The sequence below is a fragment of the Cynocephalus volans genome, chromosome 14 (assembly GCF_027409185.1).
Source record: "Cynocephalus volans isolate mCynVol1 chromosome 14, mCynVol1.pri, whole genome shotgun sequence".
Lineage (NCBI taxonomy): Eukaryota > Metazoa > Chordata > Mammalia > Dermoptera > Cynocephalidae > Cynocephalus > Cynocephalus volans.
In genome coordinates, this window is record NC_084473.1 from 11,502,619 (window position 1) to 11,517,283 (window position 14,665).

At 34.8% G+C, this 14,665-nt stretch overlaps 1 protein-coding gene across 1 annotated transcript in view; it reads right to left on the minus strand.

Annotated features, from left to right (window-relative positions):
• The window catches only part of ROCK2 (Rho associated coiled-coil containing protein kinase 2), a 153,339-nt gene that overhangs the window by 100,953 nt on the left and 37,721 nt on the right, over window positions 1-14,665 (minus strand). Inside the window, exons 2-3 of the mRNA XM_063077574.1 lie at window positions 1,197-1,278; window positions 82-182 (exon numbers count right to left, since the gene is read on the minus strand). Coding sequence (XP_062933644.1) covers window positions 82-182; window positions 1,197-1,278 — 183 coding nt within the window. The remainder of the gene's footprint in view (window positions 1-81; window positions 183-1,196; window positions 1,279-14,665) is intronic.

Consider the following 14,665-nt stretch of genomic DNA (forward strand, 5'->3'; position numbering starts at 1 on the left):
ATACCTTCTCAACTGCTATTTATAATGCTTCACAAAATGAAGTCAAAAAAAGTAGTAAGAACAAAACAAATACATTCTTACCAACTGGACTTCACCAAAAGCACCTCTTCCAATAACTTTTACTACATCATAGTCTTCTGCCTTCATCTGTAGACCTCTGATTTTTTTCACAATTTTCTCATCTACAATAAAAAGATCACCATATTTGTAAAATCTATCATATTTATAAGAAATATTTTTAAGTAATCACTATATATGTAAATAAATTTTTATTTCAAGAAACTGGACTTAGTTTTTAGCTAAATCAGTTTTTTAAAGCTGCTGTTTAAAAATCTAAGATACACATTAATGTTACATCAAAGAAACAAAACTCTCTATACTTTATTAACACATAAACAAACACTACTGACTGCCAAAAAGTAGTCATTAAACACTATTTTATTTCTGACTCTGTTGCTTGGCAAGTTAGATGACAGCTGACAAACTGATGACCCACGCACTCCTGGTGTGCACTCCGAACCATGGCAGAAAGTTGCCATGAAATCACTTGTAAGGCTAATCTTAGTAATGGTTTTGATAGCCTACATCTTTGAAAAGTGGTAATCATACATTACATATACAGTAACTACAGACAAAAATGTTTAAATGGGAAAATAACTCAGTCTCTGGCAATTCTAAATAAAAGAGTTTACTGTGGTGATATAAAGTATATATTAATCATTTTGAGGATTTCTTATTCTTAGAATTTGAATTCATTTACTTCTTCGGCAACATCAATATTGGCAAATATTAAGGGTTACCACATACATGGTAATAATATTACATTACTTTTCATTAACCTGGTTGAAGTCTCTACATTTACAGAAACATAAACTTTAAGTCTTCTGGTAATATTAAGATGTTGTCAATATTAATTTAAATCTTCTCTTGGAACTACTAAAAATAACCTGTCCTGAAATAGCTAAATAGTCTTAATCATACAAAATTTTGAACTTCACCTAGTTTACATATAGCAATTTGGTTTCTAAAGTTTTGCTCTGAAAATAAAGAATACTAGTTTTTAAATAAATCAAATGGTAAACTTAAAAAAAGAGCTTAATAGGTTAAGTTTATGTACTGTAATAATATTAATCAAACATAAATATCTTGTCAAAAGTATACTTATATGATCAAATATAAACTTTAAACATACTTACATCTATTTAAGAAATTATCTATATTCTTGTTTTTCCTCAAAGCAGGAAAATCCAAATCAAGGACCAAGGAATTTAAGCCATCCTATTAAAAAATAAAAAGACAGTATTTACAATTTCCAAGAATTCAAAAACAAGTCTTTAAATTTTATCATATGTTGTTCTCACTGAAAAAATGCCAATCCACTTTAATATGATATTGGCCAGAAGCTCCAGATCTAACAATTGTAACTGGTTTCCTAACCTCTGCCAGAAAACATTAGGATTGACCCTATCATGTTTTCCTTTGTTCTTTTAGCCAATAGAAAAATGTCATTTTATCAACTATTAGACAAAGAATAAGAAATCCAAAAATAAATAAGACACTATCCTTAACTCCCTCAGGGAACTCAGCCTCAAACCTAAATTTCCCCTAAAAGCAGGAAAAAAGGATGATGCATTATTTGTATTTCTATTTCCTTCTTTAAGTTTTCTGTATTTTCCAGACATTCTACAATGAACATACATTAAATTTATAATCAAAGTAGGGAAAAGCATATACACATAACTTGGTGGGGATGAAAAAACTAACCAGAAAGTAACTCTCAAACTACTCAATGGATATACTTGTGAAGGTAACAGTCTTTTTAAAACACTATTGCATACATTTTCTCAACCCCAAGTAACTACGGGGAAGGCAGGAGAAAACATCCTTATTTTAAAGAGGAAAAAACAAACTTAGGCTCACAGAAATTAAGTATCTTTGATTTGCCCAAGGTCACACTACTAGGAAATGACATTGGCAGAATATTACCTAAATCACAGATGTCCAATATACTTAACTCAGCCCCCTAGTCTCAATGATCAGAGTGACACCATACTGAAAAAAATAATGGGAGCCAGGAAAGTGAAGGAAGCTGGAAGATTATGGAAAACAAAACAGCAGGATGGGGGGAAATGTAGGGAAAATTACATGCAAAATTTAGAAAGGTAATGAATTTTTAATTTACTAACTCTATAAGAATAGGGGCTGGCTGGTGAGCTCAGCTGGTTAGAGTATGGGGTTGCAAGGGTTCAGATTCCTGTACTGGCCAACCACAAAAAAAAAAAAATCTGCAACATTGCACATACTATGTTTACCACTAAGATATATTTCATATTTTTAATTTTCATTCTCTTGAACTGAAAGAAAAAAAACCACATTAAAAATAACCAACTTCCAGTTAAATTGGGACTGTTAAATTCACACTTTGAGACACCCCCCCCCCCCACCCACACACACACATTCCCCTCTCCAGAAGGACTGAACTGCTTTTCAAGGATTCAGCATCTGAGCATATTTCTAAGTGCAAAAATTATCAACATACCTTTATTGGTACAATTTTGATATTTCAGTAAGTTTAAAAGGTAATAGGCTGGGCCGAGCCCGTGGCGCACTTGGTAGAGTGCTGCGCTGGGAGCGCGGCGACGCTCCCGCCGCGGGTTCGGATCCTATATAGGACTGACCGGTGCACTCACTGGCTGAGTGCCGGTCACGAAAAAACGACAAAAAAAAAAAAAAAAAAAAAAAAAAAAAAGGTAATAGGCTGGCCACTTAGTTTACTTGGTTAGAGTGTGGTACTGGTAACACAAAGGTCAGGAGGTTCAGATCCCTTTACTAGCCAGCCACGCCCCCCACAAATTTAAAAGTTTATAATGTAAAATCTCAGTCATTTATATTTTTATTTTTTATTTTTATTTTTTTTTTAGTCATTTATATTTTTAGATGTATCCATATTTATACTCTGTATTACAATTTCAAATCAAAGAATGGTGCATTCATTTAGAAAGAATTTTTCCATAACACCATTAACCACTATAAGGAAAAAAAAACTATAAATTGACAAGGCAAAAGCTTCTATTGGGAGAACAAATCTTTCTCAGAGATTTTCCTAACAGAATATTAACACTTCATACTGACATGATAAAAGTAATTCTGCATTACACTCTCCATTTAAACATAATAGACAAAAGAAACCTTTCTTTGAAACACTATACTCTGACATCAATTAAAGACCTGAATCCTTGCTTTCCCCACATTCTCCCCAAAACTTCTCTCAAAGAGAGAGAATTATGTAAAGATTAAATAACCAGGAAAAAAGTCTAGAAAGAGCTTATAAATATTTTCCCATAATATTCCCCACTACTGTAGAGCCAGAGAGCTTTTTCAGCAATCGGGACATGTGAGCAGTTGCTTAACTCAACAATATCATTTTGTTTTTAAAACCATTTTAAAGATCAAACATTATTTCAATTGTGTATTATTAATCTATTTCTACGTAATATTCATTTTAAATGATACTATGATACTTTAATCTGATAATAATTTCTATTAGAATGATAACGTAGGTTGGTTATACATACATTTTTACTTGGAACTTTATAAATTTTTACAATGAAAATTTATTGTTTAGTATTACTTTTTAAAAAGTAAATTTTGGATTGTTTTCAGAGACCACTGTTGTCAATATATGAAATTAATACAAAGGTACAGTCACTGGGCAAGCCGAATTAGCTTAGGACTTCTTTGAAGCCTATGTCTGTGACCTTTCCTTGTCAAGACTTGGGCAGTAAGTTTTTTGTTTTTTGTTGTTTTTTTTTAGTGTCTGTGATTATTTTCTTTAAAAGTGATACTAAAACGAAATAAAGAAGGAAATTTTAGGGACGAGCCCGTGGCGCACTGGGTAGAGTGCTGCGCTGGGAGCGTGGCGACGCTCCCGCCACGGGTTCGGATCCTATATAGGAATGACTGGTGCACTCACTGGCTGAGTGCCGGTCACGAAAAAACGACAAAAAAAAAAAAAGAAGGAAATTTTAAAAAGAAAAATACATTCAAGAAAAACCTACAATCAACACTTCAAGGCAATGAAGAAAATTAACACTATTTGCCCCTTTCTCCACTTCCAATTGTATAGAAATGACTGGAGAATACTTAAAAGTCATAGCTCCACTGAGACAAAACAAAACATCACCACCACCACCAGTTATTTAAGGACCAGAAAGAAAAATGCCAAGCAATGAGTAGGAGCTAAAAGTCTCACAGATCTACAGGATTTCAGGTCAGAAAGCAGCAAGACCAACGACTGAGAATTAAAAGGGACTAAACTAGGTGAAGGACCAAAACCAGACTGATGGCTGGAAAACCAGTACCTGAGGTGAAAATCCCACCTCCTAAATTAAGACACTTAAAAAACAAAAACAAAAAAAACCTCACTACCCAAGCCTTATATGAAACTGTATAACTAGGTAGGTCAGAGACAACTTGAATCAAACCCTGGGCTAATCTCCCTGCTTGCCCAGTTACTAGATCTCCCATATCTCTAATATTACTGTCTGACAAATATAGATTAGCTCCAATGTAGGAACTAACTCAGGAGATAAAAGTATATTATCCTACTGTGCTTTTGAAAAAACATGTACACCTCCTCCCAGAAGCAGGCAAGAGAGCAGTGCCTGAGGTCCTAGGCAGGAGCTGAGGGTCCCTCCGCCCAGAAGCAGGCAAGAGAGAAATGCCCAGAGTCCTAGGAAGGAGTCAAAAGCAGCCAGCCCTTTCCACCTGGAAGCAGGCAAGCAATGCCTGGGATCCTAGGCAGGAACCAAGGGCAGGCCCCTCGGCCCTGAAGCAGGCAAGAAAGCAATGCCCAGGGGTCTTAGGGAGGAACCTAGGGCAGCACCCACCACCCAGAAGGAGGCAAGAAAGCAATGCCCAGGGGTCCTAGGCAGGACCCTAGGGCAGCATCCACCACCCAGAAGCAGGCAAGAGAGCACCCTGAAAATACCAATTCCATGTGTGTGGCCCACCACAGCCACCACCATAGTCAGATGTCGTCTGCCTCAAAAGTGGCTCGACACCACAGCAGTAGCCACAACCACCATACAGGTGGCCCACAAACACTCCACTGCATGGACAGAAGGAGAGTCACCAGCAGAGACCAGAAAAAGAAGAGGATATCTCTCTCCTCAAAGCCCATTCCAGAGTAAGAGAAGAAACAACTACTCTACCAGATGACCAGACATCAATGTAGAGATACTAGAAACAGGAAAACCCCCCAAAATATGACACCACCAAAAGAATACAGTAATTCTACAGAAAAGGAAAACCTTGAAATGACTGAAAAGGAATTCCAAGCAACTATCTAAAGGAAACTCACTGATATTCGAGAAGATTCAGATAGACAACACAACAAAATGAAAAAACAAAAACAAAAATAAAAATAAAAATATCCAGGATATGAAGGAGGAAATTTACAAAGAGATTATACCTTAAAAAAAAAACGTAGCAGAACTCATGGAACTGAAAGATTAACTCAAAATAAAAACCACAACCGAGAACTTAAGCAGCAGGCTAGAACAAGCACAAGAGAGAATTTGTGATCAAGAAGACAGTCTTTTTGAAATAACCCAGATGGCCAGAAAAAAAGGGAAAAAGAATTTTTAAAAATGAAGAAAATCTAAGAGAGCTAGCAGACAACCTTAAGCACACAAACATTCAAATCATGGGTGTTCCAGAAGAGGAGGAGAAAGGAAAAGGCATGGAAAACCTATTCAATGAATAACAGAAAATTTCCCAGGTATAGGGAGAGACATGGACTTTCAGATCCAGGAGGCTCAAAGATCCCCAAACACTTTCAACCCAAAAAGATTCTCTCCAAGACACATTACAGCCAAACTGGCAAAGCTCAAAGACAAAGAGCAAATCTTAAAAGAGGCAAGAGAAAAGCATCAAGTCACCTGTAAGGGGGCCTCTATCAGACTAAGAGCAGACTTCTCAACCAAAACTCTACAGGCCAGAAGAAAATGGGATGATATATTTAAAATAATAAAGAAAAAAACTGCCAGCTAAGAAGACTATATCCAGCAAGGCTATCCTTCAGAAACAAGGGAGAAATAATTATTTTACAGAAAAACAAAAGCTGTGGGAGTTTACCACCACAGGATCAGCCTTACAAGAAATTCTCAATGGAATCCTGCATCTGAAATCCCAAAAATGATAATCACTAGCATGAATACACAAGAAAAAACAAAATCCACTGGCAGAACAAAAATGCAAACGAGAAAAAGAAACCCAATCTTACCACCACAAAAAACCATAATGACAATGTAATAATACCCCTGCCTTATTTCTGATTTTAGTAATTTCATTCTTCTCTCTTTTTCTTGGTCAGTCTAGATAAGTTTGCAAATTTTGTTGATCCTTTCAAAGAACCAACTTTTGGTTTTGCTGATTTTCTTTATTGTTTTTTAACTCCCTATTTCATATACTTCTGTTGTAATATTTGTTATCTTCTACTTATATCTGCTTCTGGTTTAGTTTGTTCTTCTGTTTTCTTAAGGTGGAAGTTTACATTGCTGATTTTAGATTTTTCTTATTTTCACTATAGGTATTTATAAATTTTCCTCTAAGCACTGCATGAGCCTTGCATCCTATAAATTTTGATATGTTGCATGATTTTTATTTCCAAGTACTCTCTAATTTCCATGTTTTTTTTAACCCATTGTTTATTTAGGAGAATGTTGTTTAATTTCTACTTATCTGTGAGTTTTCTAAATTTCCTTCTCTGTTATTGTGGTCGGAGAATATATTTTCTGTGATCTTACTCTTTTTTAATGTATTAAGACTTGTTTTATGGCCAAAAATAACAAAACAAATAAATGAAATGTATTCTATTTCTCCAAGTTAATATATATATATATATATATTACTCATAAATATCTATAGCTCTCCATATCTCCACTGAAACAGATCCTATTTTACATTCTAATACATTTCACTATTCTCTGCCTCCTTTTCTTCTCTGAAATTCAATAAATGTTGCTTCTGGCCAAAACTTGCATTGGGATCATTACAGGGATTAATAGATTAATCTGAGAAGGACTGGCTTTTTTCTCTACCAAGAACAATGTAGGTTCTATTTCCTTCAGTAAAGTGTTAGTCATATGTACTCTACATATTTTTTATTTTGTCTACTGCTAAGTATTTTACTTTTCTGTGCCTATTACCATATTTTACTGGGCTGGCTATGTAAAGGACATAGAGCTCTCTGAGTGCCTTTATGGAAAAAAGTTTTGTAAGTTCCCAACAGAAATATGTTTGATACACCCCATTTCTTACTAATGATGTTCAAACATTGACTTGGAAATTAAGAGCAAATATGATGTCTTTAAAACTTTGTTTAAAACTTGTTCAGATCCCTGTACCAACCAGCCACAAAAATAAACAAAAAACTTATTCAGAAAAGTAATATAAATAAAATTCAAAAAAGTAAACAAAGAAAACTTATTCAGAAAAGTAATATTTAAAAAACTTATTCAGAAAATAATATAAACTTTATGAAAAACATGGGTGGGGTGGTAACTAGACTGTCAGGATGAGAGGGTGGTTCTAGAGTACAGGTGAAGTTCCATATCTTGACCCAGGTGCTGAGTAAATGGGTGTTCAGATTGTGAAAATTCATCAAACTGTATATACATATAATATATATACTTTTCTCTGTGTATATACAGATATATGAATATTATACATCAAATAGAATGTTTTGGATGCACTGGATAACAGTGAACTGATTAACAAAATAAAAATATCACAAGGGCAAATGAACAGTAAAACATTTTAAAACCTGTATGCCATCACTGTGCTTAAGTATTTTCACATACCATATCTTCCATACTGTCTCCTTAACCAAAGAGAAGTATGAAATAAAAATGAATGAGAAATTTGTCTCTGAGTTTGCTAACTTTCAATGAAGGTTTTCTATTATAGAGACTTATCCTCCAAACACTTTTAAATCCTTACTTGCATTCAAAGTGCTGGGAGGGAGGAAGTGATGTACAGTCATATAATCTTATATCCTGGATCCCATCTTCCGGGTATAGGAAAAGACGTGTCTTACTTATATCCCTTAAAAACAAGTCAGCAATTGTGACCGAAAGTAGACAGCTGCCTTGCTGGGGAATTTGAGATGGAATTAAAGGAATCTCAAACAGGAAACTCCCTTTTCATATTATTTCAATTTGATACATCACTATAGTTATTATCAATATTTTTTAAAATATGGAGATTTAAAATTTTCATTTCATATGCCACATAAAAACAATCACTGAAAATATTCTAACATCACTTCATTATACCCACAGACATGATCCTCAATTTTCCAGTCAAATACTAATCAAACCTAAACAATGAACTTCTTAAGGTATGACCAAGTACTTTACAAAAAAGTTCACATGAAAATCAAAGGGCAAGATAGTGTGTTCACATATCATAATAGGAAATTAACATTTACTGGGCACAAACTGTGCAAAAGAAAGTCACTTTCTCATTTAATTCTCATAAAAACCCCATTAGAAAAGGAATGTAGGAAATGAAGTGTTAGGGGCAGAGCCATTCAGGTATATGACAGAGCAGAATTGTAACCAGAAGTAGCTCTTTCTGCTATCCATACAACTATCAGTAGGAACCATGAATGACTACTTCAGCCAGAAGAAAACTGTTGTTGTTGGTTAGTTGGTTGGTTGCTTTAAAGCACAGGCTCTTTCCTCTTCCCTCCTTCTAACTATATAGGGAATTACACAGACCCAGTGGTCCACCCAATTTTAAAGAAAAAGTAAAAATATTCTCAACAAAACTATAGAACCATGGTGCACCTCATCCTTGTCCAGGAAGCAATGGTTCTATGTATCTCAGGGAAAGTTTTTAAGTAAACACTTCTAAAACTTTGAAAAATTTTAAAAACCTTTTACATATATCTGTCCCATCTCTCTTCTGTTCACTGTATGTGCATACCCTATAACAAATGATGGTCAAATCATGGAAAGTGAATCTAATTCACAATTTTTTAGTCTATTTTACATTTTGGTAGCCCATAAATTTTTATTTGGTCTCAAAGAAAAGGTCCCATTGCTGAAAACAATTTGAAAACTAATAACATAGGCAAATATAGAGTTACCAACTATTATTTCATCCGTAACTCCTCTGCATATTGCTCCTTTATTTCTGGCAATAACAGCACCTTAAATAGGAATAATAATTTCTTATCAACCAATTTAGATACACACTAGCAACTCTAGTTTAAAAGAAAAAGAAAATTACTCAAAGACACTGAACACTTAACTGGAATTCACAAACAGCTATAATTTTTCCTACACTCAAAAGGAAAAGGCAGCAAAACAAATGCTTATCTGGACTTTATTCTTTGAACCATCCTTTAAGGCTTGATAATGCTATTTGTACAAAACAGTACATTGTGACCCAGTACCCAAGTATCTACCAGATACCCACCAGACCTGAGAAGTCTCCTAAATTGGGTACACATACTCAATGGGAGTGTATATAAGATGACCAACAGAGAAGCAGGAAGAAAATATTACAATTTTGCATATTTAACCTTAAAAAGTTAAGGTTTAATATAAGAATTTTCAGCAGCATCTTACTCTTGCTAGCTTTCAGTGAATTGTGACATACTACAACTTACATATACCTTATCATGGGTATTCTTGGATATCACCTACTAATTCTTTTAAAATTCTCTACTAAAAAGATTACCTAGTAGATAAAAGAACATTTCATTATAGGGTATAAACATATGGCAAAGCTTATTTGTACTATATCGATTATACCTCAATAAGGCTGTTTTAAAAATGAATGTAATGTATGTAATCACAGATTTAGGATAATACTAAAGCAAGCAAGAAGAAAAAGGCAGAGTTGACCTTCACCTACTCCTTATATAATAAGCTCTTAAGGCCCAAATTATGAGGCTAAAAACAATGGCAAGCTAATCACCTCACCACCTCCTCAAAAAATGTTCAGAATTACCTGAAGCCTATTTGAAACGTGGGTTTGTACCCATAATCATTAATGCAGTACAGTATGTTCTGCTACAACCCGTATTTCAATAACAAAAATATCTTATTCAACTGGGAAATAAGGAAATGAACTGAACATTAAATAAAACACATGATTTTCTACAGCATGCTAATCTTTTCAATGATGATGTACAAGCTCTCTCAAATTAAAGAGAAAGGCTTAGCAATACAATATAGGAAGACATTAAAAGCCAAAACTCAGGCAGAAGTGCCTTCCTAAAGTACAAATAGTGGCTTCAAAAAGCCCTATACTGTTTATGACATTAACCCTTCTGGTGAGACTGCAAGTGCAGATGAAGAAGCTAAGAAGATAACAAAAAAAAACTAAACTGAAGGCTATGGAACTAAAGGCCTCCACAAGCCTAAATCTCAAAGAAAAAAGCTCAAATCTCAGCGTTATGTCTGTGATGCTGGGTACAAATGTCAATAGAGATTTACCTGTGCTCATTTTTATTTTTATTCTGTTATTGTTCTGGTTAAAAGTTGTAAAGGATTTGCATAGTCTGAACCTATCCTATTTTTTCTTATAAGCCCTGTTAGTTATGACTAACAGGTACTTGACTTTTTCAGAACACACAGCATTTCAGGAATGTGTATTTCATGTTAGTGACTGTAATGAATTAAATTATGTCCCCCAAAACTCACTGAAGCTTGAATTGTGTCCCCCAAGTCTTATGTACTAGAAACAGCCCCCATTGTGACTGTTATGAGGGTGGGAAATCCTGTTACAGTAACCAAAAGTTGGAGCCTTAAAGACGTGATTGGATTGTAGGACTGCGCACTAGCGAATGGATTAAAAATGGTGGTCAGGGGCGTGGTTGTAAAGGCATTAAAAGATGAGAAGTCTTTCTGGCTCTCTGCTCTCTCTGCTTCCACCATCTTACAATGTGAGTGGTTACTGCTGCCACCACCAGATGTGTTCCTTTGACTGTGGATTTCCCAGCCTCAGAAACTGTAAGCAATAAGTTTTGTTTTTCTTTATAAATCACCCAGTTCCAAGTATTTTGTTATAAGCAACAGAAACAGACTAGTACAGTGACTGAACAAAGTCAAAGCCAACACAATTAGCAAGACACTTAAAACCTAGAAAACAGTACCATGGAAACAAATCTTTATAAATTTCTGAATGATGTTTAATGTCCTTAATTCCATCTAGCACTTTACCAATTTTCATTAAACTTAACAGTAAACATTAGAAGCCTCTTTTATGTTTTAGTTTTTTCTTTTGTTTCACTTATTTAACGTCAGAGATCCTTTTAAAACTTGTTTTCAGATATACTGGGAAACACTGGTTCTTTGTAGTATGTTTTTTTTTTAACATTTCTGAAATATATGAAAAACAATATGGTGAAAAATATACATTTTCTTGATAGCAAATACCTTTGGAAGGCACAAAGGAAAGATAATTTAAAAGATGAAGAAATGACTAACAATAAATTAAGCAGTAAGAGAGATTTATTATACAACTGGAAGAAAATACACACTTTCTAACCTCATCACTTTAAAGATGTATTGGATGCTGTTACAAAGAAGAAATAACTGAAACCAATCATATAAAGTAAAAGCTGCATCAAAAATGTTTCTTCCAGGAATTTTTATGAATGGGCTGAACTAATTATGTAAAATAAAAGTCAAACCAAGACAACCTAAGGATACTTTCTTTTACTGGTAAATACTCCTTGTAATAAGTATTGATACATTTCAATTCTCCCTCTAATTTGCCCCATGTTATGGTAACTTGATCCTAAACTTTGGTGAATTTTTTTGAGAAGTAGCTTGCTTGACTGTATTTGAGTTATCTAACGTATCACTGATTATCACCCTCAGGAAATCCTAAATATGAGTGTTGGCCATTACATTAAAGTCTTGTTTACAATTTTTTTAAAAAGTTAAAACTGGAGTTCTTTTAGATAAATTCTGAATATAAATGGCAAATAACTAACATGTTCACATAAAAATCCCATTTTGTGATTATTACTGAGAATGCAAAACAATATTTCATATCTTAGCATGCTCAATATTACAACTTATTATAAATCTATTCTCTGCAACCGAATTTATAAACGTTTATAAAATTTATAAAAAGTTCCATTGTAGGAAACAGGTTGTGTGTAACAGACACTTATTCACCACAACAGCAATTTACAATTTCACTTTAAATTACACTAAATTACTTAATTTTCCAGAATCTTGATCCATATAAGTGATACACATTAAGTCTCACCTACTCATTCTTGTGATAAACATAGCAAGGAAGACTGGACCTGTGTGAGAAAACCTATCTACCGGAAGAGTCAAATTCAATTCAGGACAATGAGTCCATTTTGTCCCATATCTCAGCCACAGCCTGCATCCTAGATTTTAGCGATAACACAGCTGACATTTTGATCTTTAACTTATTTTTCCAACAATCAACTGGCTCTAAATTCAACATGGGAGTAATTTAATATATCAAGCCCCTGAAACTCTAATATCTGGTACACTGAACTATGAATCTTCTAAAAATAAATAAATAAATAAATTGCTGTTCATAACATCCAGGGTCCAATCCCTGTAACAGTGAGCCACCAAAAAAAATTTTTTTTTAATTTTTTTAAAAAAACAAGTGGAACCCCCTCCCCCACAATTCCTTGGACCCAGAGGAGAGCACCAATCTATGCGCTGGCCCGCCACAGGTGAGCCCAGCAGAACCATGCAGCAGAGGCAACCCCTTCCCTTCCTTGGACCCAGAGGGGGGTGCCACATGGGCCCAGCAGAACCACGCACCACTGGGGGCTCATTCTACAACCACAGATTCTGGAACAGGACCCAAGGTGGTTTAACATAACCACCACCACACCTACTGTCAAGCAAAGACACTCACCACGACAGAAGCACTCAGGGCCATTTCACAGCCAACCTCAGTGTAATAAGAGAATCAAACCCTCTACCAAATGACCAAACATCAACGAAAAAATACTAGAACTACAAATAAACAAGATGAAATGACACCACCGAAAGAGTACAGTAATGCTCCAAAGTCAGACTCCATGGTACAGGGAATACTTGATAAGTCTGAAAAAGAATTCCGAGCAATAATCTTAAGAAAACCTGAAAAAATAAAGGAAGACTCAATTAGAGAATACAATGAAACAAGAAAAAATATCCAGACTATGAAGAAGGAAATCTATAAAGAGATTAATATTTTAAAAAGGAGTGTAGCAGAACTTCTAGAAGTGAAAGATTCACTCAATGAAATAAAAACACAACTGAGAGCTTGAGAAGCAGGGTAGAACAAGCAGAAGAAAGAATTTCAGAGCTTGAAGATAGTCTTTTTGAAATAACTCAAGCAGACCAAAAAAAAGGAAAAAAGAATTAAAAATAATGAGGAAAATCTAAGAGATATAGCAGACAACCTCAAGCACTCTAATATCCAAATCGCGGGTATTCCTGAAGGGGAGGAGAAAGGAAAAGGTATTGAAAACATTCAAGGAAATAGTAACAGATCACTTCCCAGGTGTAGAGAGAGATACAGACCTTCAGATCCAGGAAGCTCAAAGTTCCCCAAACAGATACAATCCAAAAAGATCCTCCCCAAGACACATTATAGTTAAATTTCCAAAACTCAAAGACAAAGAGAGAATTCTACAAGCAACAAGAGAAAAGCATCAGGTCACTTACAGGGAAACCCCCATCAAATTAACAGCAGACTTCTCAACCAAAACCCTACAGACCAGAAGAAAGTGGAATGATATATTCAAAATACTAAAAGAAAAAAATTTCCAGCCAAGAATTCTTTATGCAGCAAAGCTCTCCTTCAGAAATAAGGGGGAAACAGTGTATTTCCCAGACAAACAAAAGTTGTGGGAGTTCACCACCACACAACCAGCCCTGCAATAAATTCTCAAGGGAATCATTCATCTGGAATCTGAATAATGGTGACCACTATAACAAAAACACAAGGAAGAGCAAAACCCACCATTGAAACAAAAATGCCAGCAAGAAAAAGAAAGAAACTAAATAATCCCACCTTAAATTTCCCACTAACACTGAAGAAGAGAAATAAAAGGGGAAATAATGATCAAAAGATATGTAAACCATCTAAAGAAGAAGCAATTAAATGACGGGAATTAAGCAACACTTGTCAGTAACTACCCTAAATGTGAATGGACTAAACTCACCATTCAAAAGACACAGACTGACTAATTGGGTTAAAAAGCTAGACCCAAGTATATGCTGTCTTCAAGAGACTTACCTCACCTATAGAGACACACACAGACTAAAAGTGAAGGGATGGAAAAAGATATACCTTGCAAATGGAAACCAAAAAAGACCACGAGTAGCTATTCTTATATAAGACAAAATAGACTTTAAACCAAAAAACATAAGAAGAGACAAAGCAGGCCACTATATAATGATAAAGGGATCTATCCAGCTAGAAGACTTAACAATCAAAAACATGTATGCACCCAATACTGGAGCACCCAGATATATAAAGCAAACACTCTTAGACCTAAAGAAATAGGACCTAATACATTAATAGCGGGTGATGGGAACACCCCTCTCTCAGTATGGGACAGATCTTCCAGGGAACAAGTAAACAAAGAGAC